This window comes from Oryctolagus cuniculus, chromosome X (genome assembly GCF_051225735.1).
Source record: "Oryctolagus cuniculus isolate XC-2025 breed Fujian yellow rabbit chromosome X, ASM5122573v1, whole genome shotgun sequence".
In the NCBI taxonomy this organism is placed as follows: Eukaryota; Metazoa; Chordata; class Mammalia; order Lagomorpha; family Leporidae; genus Oryctolagus; species Oryctolagus cuniculus.
The window spans coordinates 32,769,615-32,789,833 of record NC_142888.1 but is presented as its reverse complement, the minus strand read 5'-3'; the positions used below and the strand labels follow the sequence as shown (position 1 = coordinate 32,789,833).

Genomic DNA, 20,219 nt, shown 5'->3' with positions numbered 1-20,219 from the left:
GTAGTGGATGATATTTAAGCCAGTAATGGCAAACAAAGGTGTCAGAGCCTTTAAAAACATAAATTTGGCAAATGGACAAGCTGTTTTCATGCCTTGTGGCAAGACTATTCACTGAAACCGTTGCCCTGGGACTGTGTTACTGGGCACAGATACTGTGAAGGCAAAATGCTCCCTATCCTCAGGTTGAAGGGGGATACGAAAAAGCAGTCTCTCATATCCAGAATGCGAAAGACATGACAGTGGGAAGCACAGTAGTTATGGGGATTCCCGGCTTTGTGGTGCCCATTTTTGTCATGTGGGTATTGACAGCCCTCAAATCATGGAGGAGCCAGATGGAAGATGTGGATTTTTTGTGGATGACAAAAATAGGAGTATTGTAAGGGCTAGTTGAGGGTTCTGTATGACCCAAGTCTAACTGTTGTTGAGCCGAAGCGGTTAGATGGCTTAGCTTTTGTCGAGGCAGGGGCCACTGTTCTGCCCACATGGGGGTATCATGAGTCCGTTGTAATTTGATGGGGGATGGCACGAACAGTGGCCCCTAGAATTGGAGGCACTTATTGAATTTGGGGGACTCATGGCCTGTTTGTAGAAGGTCTTCCAGACAAAACTTATCATCAGTAGTTAGCGTAGCTCCCATGCTACTAAGCAGGTCGCGACCAAACAAATGACTACCCAAGCCTATAGTTATCAGCGACTGCACATGGCCCTTGTGTCCCTCTGGGTCTCTCCAAACAACAGGGTGTTTTAGCTGACGATGGGGAGAAAGTACTGCCACCACTCACACATCAGGGCCTTGGATATTTTCCCACTCTGAGGGAACTTCCTCGTCTCTCATTATGGTGACACCTACACCTGAATCAGCTACGCCCTGAAGACCTTACCATTAAACCAAACATGTATGTGAGGCTTGATCTGTGACTCCAGAGGAATGGTCCAGTAAGCCCTAGGGGCACCTGTTCCCATTTGATTGGGTCGTCCAGCGTTGGGGTGGCGGGACGGTCCCCCTTGAGATGATGGGGCTCCTGCTTTGGAACAGCAGACCCCTTGCTGTTCACATTCATCTTAGTAAATAGCCCTCCATTTTAGAAAGTCCACGGGCTCCAGAGAGGTCCTTCCAGTCCCAGGGGCAGTTAAGGCCAATGGCTATGGTCTCCAATAGTTGTTCAGTATAGGGGGAACGAGGACCATTTTTTATGTACTCCTCACACAAATCCTTGAGTGTGGAATAACAGTGGCCATACCACTCCTGGGGGCATTGAGGGGTTGGCAGAACATTGAAGAGGAAGGCCTCAGTGAGCTTATCTGAGGGAGAAATGCAGATCCCCATGTCAGGGAGGGAGGGGGCAGTGGGCTGAAAAGTGCCCAGGAGTCAGAGCCCCAAGGCGGGGATGCAGCAGAAGCTGCTCCAGGAGGAAAGCAGCCTCAAGGAACCCGAGTGGCAGGGTCGAGGGTGCATCAGGTGAGCACCTCGAAGAGGAGGTGGCACCTCTGGCCAGGGAGGGGCTTGTGGTTTGGGCTGGCCCAGCAGGACCCAACCTGTTTATCTGTAGGAGGTGGGGCCTGGAGGCAAGCCTTTTGAAAACAAGGGAGGGGGGTCAGGTAACAAAAGGAGGAGGCTCTCCCTGTGCCCCAGGAGGAGGAACTGATGGCCAAGTTAACAGGGGCCAAGAATAGGTGGGAGGGGAGATTCAGGTGAGGAGGGGACATTCTGGCGAGGAGGGGAGCAGAAGCCAAGGTGGCCACTCCCGTTTGGTCCCCTATCTGGCCCGCAGCCTCTGTGTTTTTATCTTTGGTCTGGTGGGGAGGTTCTGAGTCAGAATCACTGTCGGAGTTGGAGGAGGAGGAGCCCACTGATCAAACTCTGTAGATCTTGCAGAATCTGAGGCAGAACACAGAGGTCTGCCCAAGGCGTGGATGTCAGGAAAATGGCAGTAGGGGGAGCTAAGCATTGCAAGATGGCAATAACTATAGGGTAAAACTGGAGGGGGACAGGTATGTTGGCGTCCACCTCCCACTGTTGGGTGGCTTGTAAGATCTTATCCCCGTCGAAGGGATCATAAATGTCTACTGCCTCAAGCCAGGGACACATGCCCGCAGCAGTTTCCCCAAACTTTTCAGTTTCCTTCCGTTTTAGTTTAAGGCCACGTAAAGCCTGTAAGAGCTTAGGCCTGGGGTCCTTACTCAGGGTCTGGCCAATAGTGAGGGGCGAAAGTAAGCAACAACCAGAAAGCAAAAGAAAGAGCTCAGAAGATAGAATCACAGACAGACCAATCCAATGGGGTGGTCGCAGGGGAGCAAAAGAAAATCCTCATAGGGAGCCAACGACTGTTGTGGGGGCCCTTAGAACGGGGCGAAGGGAATGGGGGAAAGGGAATCTGTTCTTCATATGACAGTACATAATGTTATTTTAAACATTCTTTATCATTGGAATGAATGTGAGACCCGTGTAACCTGCTTCAAGTAACTGTAACAGTATAGGCATAATGATGTTGCTGTTATACTTGGTTTTCTTTCAGGGAAATGGCACGTGTTGCATATCTGTGCACTCAACAGTTGATAACAATAAGGGTTTTTAAATGTTTTTACTCATTTATTTGAAAGCTATAGTTACAGAGAGTGGGAATTAAGAGGAGAAGGTCTTTCAACAACTGGTTCACTCCCCAAATGGCCACAATGTCCAGAGCTGAAATGATCAGAGGCCAGAAGCCAGGCTGTTCCTCTGGCTGTCCCACATGGGTGGAGGGGCACAAGCCCATGAGTTGTCTTCCACTTCTTTCCCAGGCCATGAGCATAGGGCTGGATTGTAAGAGGAGCAGCTAGGACTTAAACCATGCCCTCATGACATGCTGGCCCCAAAAGCAGAGGCATAGCCTACAATGCCACAGCGCTGGCACCGCAATCAAGTTTTAAAACCACACTTATATGTTTGCTGTGGACGTGTCCCATTGTGAATTTATCACCTTTGAGGGCTATGCACAAGAGCAGCATTCCCTCCCCTTCTCTCTTGCACTTTCATTCCCAGAAATGTGATTGGGAGCATAGTATAAGTCAGACAGCTCCCTGTTTAAAACACCCACTGAATGCTGATCCAATGTTCAGAATTTCTGGTACCTGTAAGTACTTTGCTTTATTAAAGAAGTATTTATTACCATTAAAGTTTCCTGTGAATGTTACTGTCAACAAGAGTAGGCAGTAGTATGTTATTTGTCTTTTGGGGACTGGCTTATTTCACTAAGTATGATGGTTTCCAGGTGCATGCATTTTATTGCCAACGACAGGATTTTATTTTTTTTACTGCTGTGCAGTATTCCATAGTGTACATTTACCATAATTTCTTTTTTAAAATATTTTATTTATTTATTTGAAAGTCAGAGTTACACAGAGAGAGGAGAGGCAGAGAGAGAGAGAGAGAGAGAGAGAGAGAGGTCTTCCATCCGATGGTTCACTCCCAAACCGGCCACAACGGCCAGAACTGTGCTGATCCGAAGCCAGAGTCAGGCATATCTTCTTGGTCTCCCACATGGGGGCAGGGGCCTAAGGACTTGGGCCATTTTCTACTGCTTTCCCAGGCCATAACAGAGAGCTGGATTGGAAGTGGAGCAGCCGGGTCTTGAACCAGTGCCCATATGGGATGCTGGCCCTCCAGGCCAGGGCGTTAACCTGCTGCACAACAGCGCCAGCCCCCATCATTTCTTAATATCCAGTCTTCAGTTGATGGACATCTGTGTTGATTTCCTATCTTACCTATTGCAAATTGAGCTGCAATAAATATGCGAGTACAGGTAACTCTTTCATATGCTGATTTCATTTCCTTTGCCTAAATTCCCAGGAGTGGGATGGCAGGGTCATATGGTAGGTCTACATTCAGAATTCTGAGGTATCTCCATACTGGCTGCCACAGTGGCTATACCTGTTTACATTCCCATCAACAATGGATTAGGGTACCTCTTCCCCCACATCTTGGCCAACATTTGTTGTTTGTTGTGTTGATTTCTGTATGAAAGACATTCTAACCAGAGTGAGGTGAAACTTCATTGTGGTTTTGTTTAGAGGGATAGTGACCTGAGCATTTTTTCATGTGTCTGTTGGCCATTTGAATTTCTTTTGAAAAATGCCTCTTCACATGAAAAGCCAAGACACTGTGGTAAAAAGTGTCCTACATGAAGGACCTCGGTGGTTAGGTCCCCAGTGGAAAGAAGAGGTCATCAAAGAAGGAGGTACTTTTCTCTGAAGGGAGGAGAGAACTTCCAATTTGCTTATGGTCTTATCTAAATACTGATGCAGTTTGTGGGTTCAAAAGGCTTCCACAGCCTAGGCAGCTCCTGTCAAGAGCCTTGGGTGATCACTGACGACATACATAAAATTCTTTTTTTTTAAAATATTTATTTACTTATTTATTTGGACAGGCAGAGTGGACAGTGAGAGAGAGAGAGACAGAAAGAAAGGTCTTCCTTTTTGCCGTTGGTTCACCCTCCAATGGCCGCCGCGGCCGGAGCGCTGCGGCTGGCCCACCGCGCTGATCTGATGGCTGGAGCCAGGTGTTTCTCCTGGTCTCCCATGGGGTGCAGGGCCCAAGCACTTGGGCCATCCTCCACTGCACTCCCTGGCCACAGCAGAGAGCTGGCCTGGAAGAGGGGCAACCGGGACAGAATCCGGTGCCCCTACTGGGACTAGAACCTGGTGTGCCGGCACCGCAAGGTGGAGGATTAGCCTAGTGAGCCATGGCGCCGGCCAACATACATAAAATTCTTAACTGCTAAATGTACAATAGGAGTTTCTGTTCACTCTAGCTCCCATGCAGGACCTCTGTCCTCAGAGAGCTGTATTATAATTATGCCTAAATGCTCGCAAAAGATATGTCATTCTTGGGTGCTTCTTTAAAGTTAATTAAGTTTCTTAAAAAAAAGTGAAATTAACTTCAAAATGCAACGACTTTGAACATTACTTGTCTCCACTGATGAGGAATGGTTTCTTTGGTTTTCCTTTCCTTGTACAAATTTTTTTTTTTGACAGGCAGAGTTAGACAGTGAGACAGAGAGACAGAGAAAAAGGTCTTCCTTCCATTGGTTCACCCCCCAAATGGCCACAGTGGCCGGCGCGCTGCGCCAATCCGAAGCCAGGAGCCAGGCGCTTCCTCCTGGTCTCCCATGTGGGTGCAGGGCCCAAGCACTTGGGCCATCCTCCACTGCCTTCCCGGGCCACAGCAGAGAGCTGGACTGGAAGAGGAGCAACCAGGACAGAACCGGCGCCCCAACCAGGACTAGAACCTGGAGTGCCAGCGCTGCAGGTGGAGGATTAGCCTAGTGAGCCATAACGCCGGCCTCTTTGTGCAAATTTTTGAACTCTTTACTTAAAAGAGAGTTGGTCTTCTGTGTATAAAGTTAATAAAAAATGTATCTTAGTGGAGAATGGGACAGAGAATGGGAGAGAGAGGAGGAGAGGGGGCAGGAGCGTGGGTGGGAGAGTGGGTATGGTGGTAAACATCACTGTATTCCTAAAGTTGTACTTATGAAATGCATGAAGTTTGCATTCCTTAAATAAAAGGTTTCTTTTGGAGAAAAAAGCCTGTTCAAGTAATTTGCCCATTTCTTAACCAGATTGTTTGTTTTCTTGTTATTGAGTTTCTAGAGATCTTTATGGATTCTGGCAAATTTGTTTCTTTAAAACATGCCAAAACCCGCATGGGAGACCAGGAGGAAGCACCTGGCTTCTGGCTTTGGATCAGCACAGCACACCAGCCATGGCAGCCATTTTGGGGGTGAACCAACGGAAAAGGAAGACCTTTCTCTCTGTCTCTCTCTGTCTAACTCTGCCTGTCAAAAATTTTTTTAAATTAAAAAAAACATGCCAAAAGATTGAAATTAGAACATAAAAGTACATATTTTCTAAATAAATCACAGGAAGAAGTTTCAGCATGGAGATTTGGGAAAGACCTCCTAAACATGGCACTAAAAGCAACATCCCAACAATTTTTAAAGCAATCAGTTGCACTGGGAAATTATCTATATTTGCAAAAACCCATTACACGGAGAAGTAAGCAAAGTCAAGGTACAGACTGTCAGAAACAAATGCAAACCATCATCTAACAAAGGACTTAGCAGTACAGTGTACAAGGCTACTTCTTAAAGTCCACGAGACACAGGCAATGAAAAGATGAGTTCAGGGGCAGGCACTTGGAACATGAGTTAGGCTGCTCTAGGGATGTCTGAGTCCCACATGGACATCCCTGATTGAAGTCCAGGCCCCACTGCAAATCCAGCTCCATACTAATCCACAGCTGTGAAGCACAGGTGACAATCCAATCCATGTGCCCCTACCACAAATGTGGAAGGCCAAAATGGACTTCTGAGCTGCTGTCTTCAGTCTGAGCCAGCCCTATCCATTGTGGGCATTGAGGGAGTAACCTGTAGTTGGAAGACGTGTTTGTCCCTGTCTCCTGCCTCTCAAACACAATGAAAGAAATCAGTATTTAGAAAAATATGTTTATTTTAGTGCCAGGAATGTTTAGATTCCTGCACGTGTATTCCAAATACCATTTTCAAGCACTTTATAAATCGCTGCCATTGTTTTCTTCAAATCTGCAAGGTAGAGCACCAGAGAGAGCAGGAGCAAGAGACAGAGAATCTTCTTCAGTTACTCACCACAATGGAACCCGGCAGAGGCCAAAGTCATGAGGCAGGAACTCCACTCTAGTCACCCAAGTAGATGGTAGGGGCCCTGGTAATTGGGCCAACTTCTGCTGCTGTGCTAGCTGCATTAGCTGGGGGCTATTGGGAAGTGGAGAAGCAGGGCCTCAAACCACAATTCCCATATGAGATGCTGGTATCCCAGGCAGCAGCTTCACCTGCTGTGCCAACAGGCTGCCCCCAACCATGAATTCTTTAATCAGCAAAGATGAGTTTGGGGAATGAAAGAGATATCCAGACATTCAACCAGAAATGAATCCTCAGAGACACTGTGGCCAGCAGAACTTCCTTGAAACAGTGGGTAAAACACATCCGTGTAACAGAAAAGCAACACAAAAGAGGGGGTCTCCCAACACGGAATGAAAGGCAGTACAACAGCAAGTGTCAAAGGGGAAAGGCACTGAAAGAAGAGTGAACTAAGGAGAAAGTGCTGATATTTCACAGAAGGGTAGAAGGAAGGATTTGGAATATTTTCACCAAAAAGAAATGTTGTCGAGGAGGCAGATGTGTTGACCTTGATTTGCACATTACACAGGGTTTCTATGTATTCCAACATCTCACGCTGGTTCCAGTGTTTGCCATAGCAGTGTAGACATGCATTGGGACTCCCTTTTCCCACACTGGAGGGCCTATTTTCAAGTGTTGGCCCAATTGTCAATTTCAGATTACTATGGATGCAGACCCTGGGAGCCAGCAGGGGACACATCAAGTACTTGGATCCTTGCCACAAACGGGGATCCATTGAGTCCAATGCTCCTAGCTCCTGCCCAACATAACTCTGGTTGTTGGCCTCTATCTGGGGAAGAAGACAAAGGATGAGAAACCTCTGTCTCTCTGTATTTACTTCTAGCCACATTATAAAATAAGAAAAATAACAAAGGTGGTAAGTTTTTACTTCAAAAGTTACATGGTATCCCATGAATATGTACAGTTTCTATAGGTCAATGCAAACAGAATGTCAAGGGACCATTGTAATGGGTTTGCAAACCACTAAGGAAGCCAGCATCCCATGTTAGAGTGCAGTGAGGCCCAGCTCCCCTGCTTGTCATCCAGTTCCCGGTTCACGGGCCTGGAAACAAGCCCAGGATGGCCCAAGGGTTTGCACACCTGCCACCAGCAAGCAGACCTGGGTTGAGTTCCTGGCTCCAACTTCAGCGTTGCACAGCCACAGTTATTCTATACACGTGGGCTCTGTTGCAAAGCCACAGTTATTCTGTACACGTAGGCTCTGAGCTATGCCACGAAAACCTCTCTATATATCTGTCCCTCTCTGTATCACTCTGCCTGCAAAATGAGAAAATATTTTTACAAGTCAACAAATGGAACTATATCAGATAGATTTCATCCTTCTCAGAGCATTGTTAAGAGCATGGTGTCTGAGGCATAAATGAGCCCATGGGTGTTTTTTCCACAGTGTGAGGTGAAACAAGGGGGATTCCATAGCATACCTTACACTTGGGTGGCAAGAGAGACTGCGCAGATATTTAAAGGAGAAAGAGCAATGTGCAGGAACAGAACTTGGATGTGCACAAAGGGATACAATGTTCCAGAGCTTATTACAGAGTTAGCAAACGGAGAAAGTTCTAGAAAGGCTGGCAGTCTCCCAAAGGGATCTAAAAGAGGCTGCGAAGCACCAGAAGCCCAGACAGAGGCCCCGGGAGCTCGGAGTGCATGGACGAGCGAGGCCGAGCACCGCGACCGGGTGGGTGGCGAAGGAGCGTCCGGGCGTGGGAGGGCCCCTCCCGGCCACCGTCACGCGGGGAGCAACGGCTACTCCTGGGTGGGGGAGGGGCTGGCGGCGGCACGGCGGCCATCTTGAGCCAGGGGCCCGCACTGCGGAGGCCGGGGCTCACGGAAGGAGGCCCCGCGGGCAGGGCAGAGCGCGCTGGGCAGGGCGACTGGGACCCGCCCCCGCAGGGTCCCGAGAGCCAGAGGCAGAGGCAGTGTGAGGAGCGCGGCGGTGCCCGCCCCGCCAGGCCTCGCGCCCGCCTGCCCGGCGGCCAGCACGCGCCCCAGCCCGGCCAGCCGACCAGGCCGCGGCCCTGCGCGGCGGCGCCATGCGGCTCACCCTCGAGGCCGGGCCGCAGCTCACCTTCCACATCGACATTGACCCCGGCCAGACGGTGAGGGCCCTCAAGGAGAAAATTGAAGCCGAGCAGGGCAGAGATGCCTTTCCGGTAGCGGGGCAGCAGCTCCTTTATGCGGGCCGCGTCCTCCCGGACGACGCTGTGCTCAGAGACTGTCAGATCCACGAGCACCACGCTGTGACGGTCCTGGTGGCCAGACCCGAGGCGGCGACCACAGCAGCACCGGCCACGGCCACAGCTGGGCAGTCCCATCCTGCCACCGCGGCATCGGCTGGTGCTGGGGCCCCAGCGCGCGGCCCTGCCTTGCCCGCCGCGCCTGCCACCTCGCGTGCCACGTCCGCGCCTGCCTCCGTGTCAGCATCCAGTACAGCGTCGGCTCAGCCTGCACCTGCTGGCGCACCTGCATCACCTCAAGCGGCAGGGCAGCAGGCAGGCCCGCCAGGGGCTCCAAGCCCCACACCAGATGACGCCATCGCGGGACCCTCCTCTCGGGCCCAGCCGTCTGAGCAGGCAGCAAGGCTGACACGTCCAGCTTCTGAGCAAATGGTCGCCGAGATCGTGTCCATGGGCTACGAACGGGAGCAGGTCCTTGCAGCCCTGAGAGCCAGCTTCAACAACCCTCACAGAGCCGTGGAGTATCTTTTAATGGGACTCCCCGGAGACAGGGCAAGTGCGGCCGAGGTCGAGCCCCCTCAAGCCGGTAGCAGCGGAGCTGGTCGGTCTTCAGCGGTGGAGGCAGATGAAGGGGCTGCGACATCGGGTTCTGGAGGACACCCCCTGGATGTTTTACGGAATTTACCAGAGTTTGAAGAGTTGAGACGAATCATTCAGCACTTCCCATCTTTGCTTCCAGGAGTGCTGCAACGCTTATGTCCACAGGATCCTCAATTAGAAGATCAACTTAGACAGTACCAAGAGTACTTGGTTCATATGCTAACTACCGAGGAGGAGGAAGATGGCAGTGAAGGAGGAGGAGGAGGTGAAGGAGTTGACAATGCAGAAACTGCAGAAACAGTAAGAGAAGATGACAGCTACATTGAAGTAACACCTCAGGAACAGGCAGCTATAGAGAGGTTAAAGGCATTGGGCTTTCCTGAAGGCCTTGTGATACAAGCATATTTTGCTTGTGAGAAGAATGAGATCTTAGCTGCCAGTTTGTTATCCGACCTGGCTATGGAGGAGGACTGAAAGGGACTCTCCTGTGGCTCACATTTCATGCCATTTGTTAACGCTGACTTTGTCTCCTACCGCGTCTTGGATGACTTGGCCTTAGGTTCACCATACTTGGCATCAGAACTAGATGTTGGGGCAGGGGCGGAGTCACACGTTGCAGGGTGGGGAGAGATACCCTGCCTGGCTGCTTCAACCAGCAGGTGCCTCAAATCCACACAGTGTGCAGAGTAGGCTGCCACCCACCAGCAGCCATTGCAGGTCCTCATTTCTCCTGTGAAGCACCAAGTCACTTGTAGGTTTCTCCCTTTGCAGTGGACTCCATCCACAATTGTAGTTTTCGTTTTTTCTTTGAAACAACTTCAACTTTTCCTAGGTTTCCTTTCTGTGTTCTACTATCCTATCATTACTTCTTTCTGTCTTGGATACAAAACTAAGTCATTTTGCTGGGAATCTGTTTTCAGTGCACTCCATCCAGAGTACGCCCAGAGTAATGTAATGCCCTTCTTTCTATTTCTTTAATTCACATTGGTTTTGGAAACAGTGTCTCCTCCATAGAAATGTTTGTAAAAAATTTATTTATATATTTGAATGTCAGACTTACAGAGAAGCAGAGGCTGAGAGAGAGAGAGAAATAGATTTCTTCCATCTGTTCAGCCATATGGGGAGTAAAATTTTGGCTCGATGACCTCTCTCTCCCTCTGCCTCTCTATAACTGTAGTTTTCAAATAAATAATCTTAAAAAATACCTCTGTCATTGGAATGTATGCGATCCATGTCTAATGTGATTGGAGTAACTATAGCTGGAAAGGCAGAGTGATGTTGCTGTTCTCTTTGATTTTCTTTTTTGTTAGAAGAAAAATGACACGTGTCAAATATCTGTGTACATTATACTTTTATTGCAATAAAGCTTTGAAAATATTTTATTCATTTACTTGAGAGTTAGAATTACAGATAGAGAGTGGGAGAGGGGCGGTGCTGTGGTGCAGTGGGTTAATGCCCTGGCCTGAAATGCCAGCATCCTATATGGGTGCCAGTTCCAGTCCCGGCTGCTCCACTTCCAATCCAGCTCTCTGCTATGGCCTGGGAAAGCAGTAGAAGAAGGCCCAAATCCTTCGGCTCTTGAACCCATGTTGGAGACCCAGAAGAAGTTTCTGACTCCTGGCTTCGGATCAATGCAGTTCCAGCCGTTGCAGCCAATTGGGGAGTGAACCAGAGCATGGAAGACCTCTCCCTCTCTCTCTCTCTCTCTCTCTCCCTCCCTCCCTCCCTCCCTCCCTCCCTCCTTTTTCGGTATAACTCTCTCAAATAAACAAATAAATCTTCTTTTAAAAAAAAACAGGGAGAGTGGGAGAGACAGGAGTAGGTCTTCCACCCAGTGGTTTCTCTCCAATGGCCACAATGTCAGGAGCTGACCCTATGTGAAACCAAGAACCAGAAGCTTCCTAAGGGTCTCCCATACCGGTGCAGGGGCCCACACATTGGGCCATCTTCACTGCTTTCCCAGGCCATCAGCAGAGGGCCTGTTGGAAGAGGAGCAGCTGGGACATGAAACAGGGCCCTCATGGCATTCTGGCACAGCAGGTGGAGGCACAGCCTGCAGTGCCTTCAGGACGGGCCCCACACTAAAGTTTTAAAGCCACACTTGCATGTTTGCTGTGGACGTGTCCCGCTGAGAATTGATGACTGTTGAGGCCCGTGCACAAGAGCAGCATCCCCTTCCCCTCTCTATTGCCTTTCTTGGGCAGAAATTGCTCGTAAGTGAGAGACCTGCCCAGTTAGAACCCACTGAGTGGTGAGCCAGCTCAGAATTCAGACGAGTATTTCAAATCTCCTTTCTGGTATTTGTAAATGCAGCGCTTTCTTAGAGAAGAATCTGTTACTACTGAGACCACCTGTAAATATTACTGTCAACAAGAGTAGGCTGTGGTATGGCACTTGTTTTGGGGACTAGCTTACTTCACTAGGTAGAACAGATTCAAGTTGCATCCATTTGGTGTCAAATGACAGGATTTCATTTTATACTGCTGTGTACTATTCAATAGTGTACATATACCATAATGTCTTTATCCAGACTTCAGTTAATGGACAGACATCTGGGTTGATTCCCTCTCTTAGCTAGTGTGAATTGAGCTGCAGTAAACATGTGGGTACAGCTAACACTTGGATATGCTGATTCCATTTCCCTTGGGTAAATTCCCAGGAGTGGGATGTTTGGGTCATCTGGTAGGTCTACATTTAGAATTCTGAAGTATCTCCATGCTGTCTTCCACAGCAGCTGTACCAATTTACACTCCCACCAACCGTGGGTTGGGAACCTTTTCCCACATCCTAGCCAACGATTGTGGTTTGTTGACTTCCTTATGAAAGACATTCTAACGCGGGTGAGGTGAAACTTCACTGTGGATTTGATGTGCATGTCCCTGACAGCTGTGATACTCAACATTTTTTCATGTTCCCATTGGTCATTTGAATTTCCTCTTTTGCAAATGCTTGTTCAAGTAATGTGCCCATTTCTTAACTGGATTGTGTGTTTTCATGTTGTTGAATTTCTTGAAATTTTTGGATTCTGGTAAAGTTGCTTCATTGAAACATGCCTGTGGGGAGCAACCCGGACTAGACTAAGTTACTGGAATTAAGACTTATTCTATGCATCTGCTCTCCCACAATATGGCGCTGGGAGAGGAGGAAACAGCTTCTACACAGCTGCCTCCAGTTCAACCAATAAACTGTAGGACCTGCTCCTGATTGGAGGAGAGCAGCGTACTCGGCATGTGGGTAGCCAAGTTGGGATTGGTGGAAGAGGACTATAAAGGAGGAGAGAGACAACATGCACCAGGAACATCTGAGGGAACACTTGTGCAGCCCCCGAGAGAGCCGGCCAGCGGTGTGCCGCTCCCCCATGGAAGTGGGGAAAGTGGCCAGGGGGAACCGCCCTTCCACGGAGGTGGAAGGGACGGTAGCCAACCCGGGAAGAACCAGCAGCAAACCCGGGGAGGGCCAAGCAGACAAAAGAACAGCGCAGGGTCCTGTGTCGTTCCTCCATGAAGAGGGGGAGCGACATAATGGTGCCGTGACTCGGATAGGAAACTTAGGAGGGAAGAAACGGGAAGAAGTGGGAAAATACCGGAGAGAGAGACTAGCAAAGAGCCTAGGGAAAAGCCGGACGGAAAAGGTGCCGGAAGAAGCTATCAAAAGCCTAGGCATAGACTCAGATACGGACTACGGGGGGAAGCTGGGAGAAATCTCTAAGGTCGAAAGCGAAAGTGAAAGCTAGAACAAACAGACTCGGATACGGACTGTGGGGAGAAGCCAGGAGAAATGAGGGAGGAATATTGTTGGAAGAAAACTTAGGGAAACATACCGGGTAGAGAAAAATGTTAGGGAAATTGAAGCTGCGGGGGCAGGCCGAGGCGGAAACATAAGCCAGCTTGGAATTCTTTAAGTCAGCCCGGGGAGCAAAAGGCGAAAATCTGGAACCAGAGGCAGAGACGTTGGCCGCCAGGTTGGAATCCATCAGATTAGCCCGGGGAGCAAAGGACGGGAAGCTAGACCGAAAGGCGCAGACGCGTGAGCTAGGTTGAATTCGCCAGGTTAGCCCGGGGAACTTAGATTGAATACCAGTGGCGGAAACGTGAGCTGGGGCTGTGTGACTCGCGGAGGCTGCCGCGCGCAGAGAGAGCGTGCGGGGCACAAGTAGATAGGGAACGCGGGGCTGGCATGAAGGCCGTGGTGTGGGCGCGAAGGGCGTGGAGACCGCGGAGCGCGCAAAGCCGAGCCGCGCAGAGCCGGGAGCCCGCCGTAGGGCGGGCGCCGGGAGGCCGGGCAGATGAGAGAAGCGCGGGCTGAAGCAGCGCAGAGCCGGGAACCCGCCGCGGGGCGAGGCACCGAGATGCAGCCTCGGGGCAGGTGCCGAGAAGCCGTGGGGATAAGAGAAACGAAGTTTAGAAGTAAAATGAGAGAAATAGGAATGCTGGCAGATAGAAGTAAAATGGGAGAGATAGGAATGCCCGGAGATAGAGAAATAGAGAAAAATAAGGCCTCCCCTCAACATGGCAATGAGAGAGCTTGGATTCGGTCTGCCTGATTAGGGAGGTGGTGAGCACCTGCGGGCGGCTAGAAGCTTATGCGCCGCAGGTCACCGAAGACAGGCACGAATTAACATCAATAAGTCTCCCCACAATACCACAATGAGAAGGCTTGGATTCAGTCTGCCTGATTAGTAAGGCGATAAGCACCAGCAGGCAGCTCGACCAGAGTATGAGCTGCAGGTTACCGAAGATAGGCACGAATCAACACCAATAAGTCTCCCCACAATACGGCAATGAGAAGGCTTGGATTCAGTTTGCCTGATTGCTAGGGCTTGTAAGCACCTGCAGGCAGTTCTAGCAGAGCAGAGCATGCGCTGCAGGGCACCGAACTCAGGCACGCATCAGCGCCTAAAAACCTCCTCACAACATGGCGAAGAGAGGACCCGGATTCGGTTTGCCTGATTGGTAGGGCTTGTAAGCACCTGTGGGCAACTCCAGCAAGCAGAGCAGAGTGTGTGCCACGGGGCACCAAAGACAGGCGCGTATCAACGCCAAAAAATAAAAAGAAAGGGGGATCTGTGGGGAGCAACCCGGACTAGACTAAGTTACTGGAATTAAGACTTATTCTATGCATCTGCTCTCCCACAATATGGCGCTGAGAAGGGAGAAACAGCTTCTACACAGCTGCCTCCAGTTCAACCAATAAACTGTAGGACCTGCTCCTGATTGGAGGAGAGCAGCGTACTCGGCGTGTGGGTAGCCAAGTTGGGATTGGTGGAAGAGGACTATAAAGGAGGAGAGAGACAACATGCACCAGGAACATCTGAGGGAACACCTGTGCAGCCCCCGAGAGAGCCGGCCAGCGGTGTGCCGCTCCCCTGTGGAAGTGGGGAAAGTGGCAGGGGGAACCGCCCTTCCACGGAGGTGGAAGGGACGGTAGCCAACCCGGGAAGAACCAGCAGCAAACCCGGGGAGGGCCGAGCAGACAAAAGAACAGCGCAGGGTCCTGTGTCGTTCCTCCATGAAGAGGGGGAGCGACACATGCCAAAGATTGAAATTAGAAGACAAAACTACAGATTTTCTAAATAAATCACAGGAAGGAGTTTCAGAGTTAAGACTTGAGAAAGACTTCTTAGATGTTAAACTTCAAGCAACATCCAACAATTTTCAAAGGAATCATTTGAACTAGGAAATTTGCTGTGCCTGTTCTGCAAAAACCCATCACGGATCAAATAAGCAAGGACTGGCAATAGACTGGCCAATTTATGTGCAAACCACTCATGTAACAAAAGGACTCAGTCATAGAATGTATGAGAATATTTTGGAAACCCACGTCACAAGGCAACAAATAGAAGAATTCAGGGGCAGGCACTTGGAGCATTAGTTTAGGCTGCTCTAGCGATGTCAGTCCCACATGGACATAAATGATTCAAGTCCAGGCTTCACTGCAAATCTAGATCCATAGTAATGCACACCTGGGATGCACAGGTGATGGATCAATATGTCTGTCCCTACCACAAACTTGTGAGGTGGGAATGCAGCTATGAGATGCTCTTTAGCCAGGCCAGCCATGGTCTGTGGGCTCTGAAGGAGTGAACTGGTAGATGGAAGATGTGTCTGTCCCTGTCTCCTGCCTCAAGTACACCAACATGGGATCCATGGACTGAGTTCCTGGTTCCTGACTTCTGTGACACAGCCCTACCTGTTAACCAGGGTTTGGGGATGCATATGTAAGAAGAGAAAACTCTGTCTGTCTCTTCTTGCTGTCTCTGCACATATTAAAATAAAAAATAATAAAGGTGGTTAGTTTATATTTAAAAATTTATATGGAGGCCAGTCCTGTGGCGTAGCAGGTTTACCTGCCACCTGTGGTGCCAGCATCCCATATTGGCAATGATTAGGGTCCCAGCTGCTCCACTTCCAATCCAGCTCTCTGCTATGCCCTGGGAAAGCAGTGGAACATGGCCCATGTCCTTGGGCACCTGCATCTGCATGTGAGACCTGGAAGAAGCTCCTAACTCATGGCTTCTGATCAGCACAGTTTTGGCCATTGCCGCCAATTGGAGAGTGGAGCAGAGGACAGAGGATCTCTCTCTCTCTCTCTCTCTCTCTCTCTCTCTCTCTCTCTCTCTCTCCTTACTCTGCCTCTGCCTCTCCTTCTCTATGTAGCTCTGACTTTCAAATAAATAAATAAAAAGTTACATGGTATCCCATGAATATGTACAGTTTCTATAGGTCAATGCAAACAGAATATCAAGGGACTATTGTAGTGGGTTTGCAAACCACTAAGGAAGCCAGCATCCCATGTTAGAGTGCAGTGAGGCCCAGCTCCCCTGCTTGTCATCCAGTTCCCGGTTCACGGGCCTGGAAACAAGCCCAGGATGGCCCAAGGGCTTGCACACCTGCCACCAGCAAACAGTCCTGGGTTGAGTTCCTGGCTCCAACTTCAGCCTTGCATAGCCACAGTTATGCTGTACACGTAGGCTCTGAGCTATGCCACGGAGACCTCTCTATATATCTGTCCCTCTCTGTATCACTCTACCTGCAAAATGAGAAAATATTTTTACAAGTCAACAAATGGAACTATATCAGATAGATTTCATCCTTTCAGAGCATTGTTAAGAGCATGGTGTCTGAGGCATAAATGAGCCCATGGGTGTTTTTTCCACAGTGTGAGGTGAAACAAGGGGGATTCCATAGCATACCTTACACTTGGGTGGCAAGAGAGACTGCACAGATATTTAAAGGAGAAAGAGCAATGTGCAGGAACAGAACTTGGATGTGCACAAAGGGATACAATGTTCCAGAGCTTATTACAGAGTTAGCAAACGGAGAAAGTTCTAGAAAGGTTAGCAGTCCCCCAAAGGGATCTAAAAGAGGCTGCGAAGCACCAGAAGCCCAGACAGAGGCCCCGGGAGCTCGGAGTGCATGGACGAGTGAGGCCGAGCACCGCGACCGGGTGGGTGGCGAAGGAGCGTCCGGGCGTGGGAGGGCCCCTCCCGGCCACCGTCACGCGGGGAGCAACGGCTACTCCTGGGTGGGGGAGGGGCTGGCGGCGGCACGGCGGCCATCTTGAGCCAGGGGCCCGCACTGCGGAGGCCGGGGCTCACGGAAGGAGGCCCCGCGGGCAGGGCAGAGCGCGCTGGGCAGGGCGACTGGGACCCGCCCCCGCAGGGTCCCGAGAGCCAGAGGCAGAGGCAGTGTGAGGAGCGCGGCGGTGCCCGCCCCGCCAGGCCTCGCGCCCGCCTGCCCGGCGGCCAGCACGCGCCCCAGCCCGGCCAGCCGACCAGGCCGCGGCCCTGCGCGGCGGCGCCATGCGGCTCACCCTCGAGGCCGGGCCGCAGCTCACCTTCCACATCGACATTGACCCCGGCCAGACGGTGAGGGCCCTCAAGGAGAAAATTGAAGCCGAGCAGGGCAGAGATGCCTTTCCGGTAGCGGGGCAGCAGCTCCTTTATGCGGGCCGCGTCCTCCCGGACGACGCTGTGCTCAGAGACTGTCAGATCCACGAGCACCACGCTGTGACGGTCCTGGTGGCCAGACCCGAGGCGGCGACCACAGCAGCACCAGCCACGGCCACGGCCACAGCTGGGCAGTCCCATCCTGCCACCGCGGCATCGGCTGGTGCTGGGGCCCCAGCGCGCGGCCCTGCCTTGCCCGCCGCGCCTGCCACCTCCACGCGTGCCAAGTCCGCGCCTGCCTCCGTGTCAGCATCCAGTACAGCGTCGGCTCAGCCTGCACCTGCTGGTGCACCTGCGTCACCTCAAGCGGCAGGGCAGCAGGCAGGCCCGCCAGGGGCTCCAAGCCCCACACCAGATGACGCCATCGCGGGACCCTCCTCTCGGGCCCAGCCGTCTGAGCAGGCAGCAAGGGCGCTGCTGACACGTCCGGCTTCCGAGCAAATGGTCGCCGAGATCGTGTCCATGGGCTACGAACGGGAGCAGGTCCTTGCAGCCCTGAGAGCCAGCTTCAACAACCCTCACAGAGCCGTGGAGTATCTTTTAATGGGACTCCCCGGAGACAGGGCAAGTGCGGCCGAGGTCGAGCCCCCTCAAGCCGGTAGCAGCGGAGCTGGTCGTGAAGAAGCTGGCCATGAAGGAGGAGGAGTGGACAGCGCGGGAACCGAAGAAGCATCAACAGAAGATGGCAGCTATGTGGAAGTAACACCCCAGGAATTGGCAGCTATAGAGAGGTTGAAGGCTTTGGGCTTTCCTCAGGGACTTGTGGTTGAAGCATATTTTGCTTGTGAGAAGAATGAGGAGTGGGCTGCCAATTTTCTGCTCGAGCAGGACTTGGAGGAGGACTGAAAGGGACTCTCCTGTGGCTCACATTTCATGCCATTTGTTAACGCTGACTTTGTCTCCTACCGCGTCTTGGATGACTTGGCCTTAGGTTCACCATACTTGGCATCAGAACTAGATGTTGGGGCAGGGGCGGGAGTCACACGTTGCAGGGTGGGGAGAGATACCCTGCCTGGCTGCTTCAACCAGCAGGTGCCTCAAATCCACACAGTGTGCAGAGTAGGCTGCCACCCACCAGCAGCCATTGCAGGTCCTCATTTCTCCTGTGAAGCACCAACTAACCTTTTCTTAGTTTCCCTTCAAGTGACTGCTGTCCCTCTTCTTTATTTCTTTATTCTGACTTACATAAAACACTAAATAACTTTATTTGGGTTTCCCTGTGTTCAGTCAAGTCAGCCACAGCTGTATCCAGACTAGTTGTTGCCTTGGTTTCTATTTATGTCACATTGGTTTTGGAAACCCTCTCCACTCTCTAGACTGTAAGGTCTCTGTTTCATGGCAATACTAAGGAATGGCTTTGTGTAATTGCCAAAAATGTTACAGCATCTACAAGCAGTATTGTCAGATTATTGATGGTTATTGCTGCTTCATGTAGGTATGAAATTAAATATGTTATGAGGCCTGTTCTTTCATGTGACCTACCTGGGGTGGGTAAGGAGAGAAAGGAACCTGTTCTTCATATGAGAATATTTACTGTTATCTTAAAAGTTCTTTATTATTGAGTTGAATGTGAGTTCTTTTTTAACTGATTCAGGAGAGTAAACATGTATAGACAGTGATTTTGCTTTTAGTATTTTTTTAAAATGAGGATGTGGCTAATATTTGTGTGCTTTATAGTTTTATTACAATAAAGTTTTAAAAACACTATTCCATGTTTTAGAATGGATGTGTGCCTTTTTTGATACAAACCCATGATAAAAGCCCATGGAGAGGGTCCTGTGCTGTGGCTCAGTGGGTTAATGCCCTGGCCTGAAGTGCCAGCATCCCGTATGGGCGCTGGTTCAAGACCCAGCTGCTCCACTTCCAATCCAGCTCTCTGCTGTGGCCTGGGAAAGCAGTGGAAGATGGCCCAAGTGCTTGGGCCCCTATACCCACATGGGAGACCAGGAAGAAGCACCTGACTCCTGGCTTCACGTAGGCACAGCTCCAACCATTGCAGCCATCTGGGGAATGAACCAGCAGATGGAAAACCTCTCTCCCCCCTCTCTGCCTCTCCTCTCTCTGTATGACTCTGACTTTCAAATAAATAAATAAATCTTTAATAAAAAAAAAAGCCCTTGGAGAAATGTAGCCTTCCCTTCCTTCTCCCTTGCAGTTTCCTCAGCAGAAATTTATTTAGGAGCAAGTCGAAAGTCAAAGGGTTGCCTGTTTAAAAACTCAATGAATGGGGCTGGTGCTGTGGCATAGTGAGTTAAGCTCCCATCTGCAGTGCCAGCATCTCATATGGGTACCGGTTCAATTTCCAGCTGCTCCACTTCTGACCTATCTCCCTGCTAATGCCCTGAAGCAGCAGCCAAAGATGGCCCAAGTGCTTGGGCTACTGCACCCACATGAGACGCAGAAGAAGATGGTTCTTGGCTTCTCCCTGGCCCAGCCCTGGCTGTTGTGACCATTTGGTGAGTAAACCAGGTGGAAGACCTCTCTCTGTACCTCTGTCTCTCTAACTCTCCCTTTGAAATAAAATAAATAAATCTTAAAAAAAACAAGTAATGCTTATTCATTTCAGAATTTACATATGCATTTCAAACCTGGGTTTATGATATTTGTAAATGTTGTGCTTTATTAGAAAAGAATCTATTACCATTAAGTCTCCTGAGTTATTTTACTATAAACAAGAGTAGGCAGACAATACTGTGAGCCATCATTTTCACTGGTTGCAAGAGGGTTGAGATCTTTGCAAGGATTGGGAGATGTGGCTGGAAAGGACTTTGGAAAATATAAGGT

General features: G+C 50.3%; 1 protein-coding gene and 1 pseudogene across 1 annotated transcript; both read left to right on the top strand.

The window, feature by feature from the left end:
- Positions 1-8,502: 8,502 nt before the first annotated feature.
- LOC149119592 (lysine-specific demethylase RAD23B pseudogene) lies at positions 8,503-11,160 on the top strand (annotated as a pseudogene).
- A 5,882-nt stretch (positions 11,161-17,042) lies between these two features.
- Positions 17,043-19,131, top strand: LOC103351827 (lysine-specific demethylase RAD23B). Its single transcript, XM_051827060.3, has one exon. The coding sequence runs from the start codon at positions 17,289-17,291 to the stop codon at positions 18,279-18,281; it is 993 nt and encodes a 330-aa protein (XP_051683020.3). The 5' UTR covers positions 17,043-17,288; the 3' UTR covers positions 18,282-19,131.
- The last annotated feature ends 1,088 nt before the right edge of the window (positions 19,132-20,219 follow it).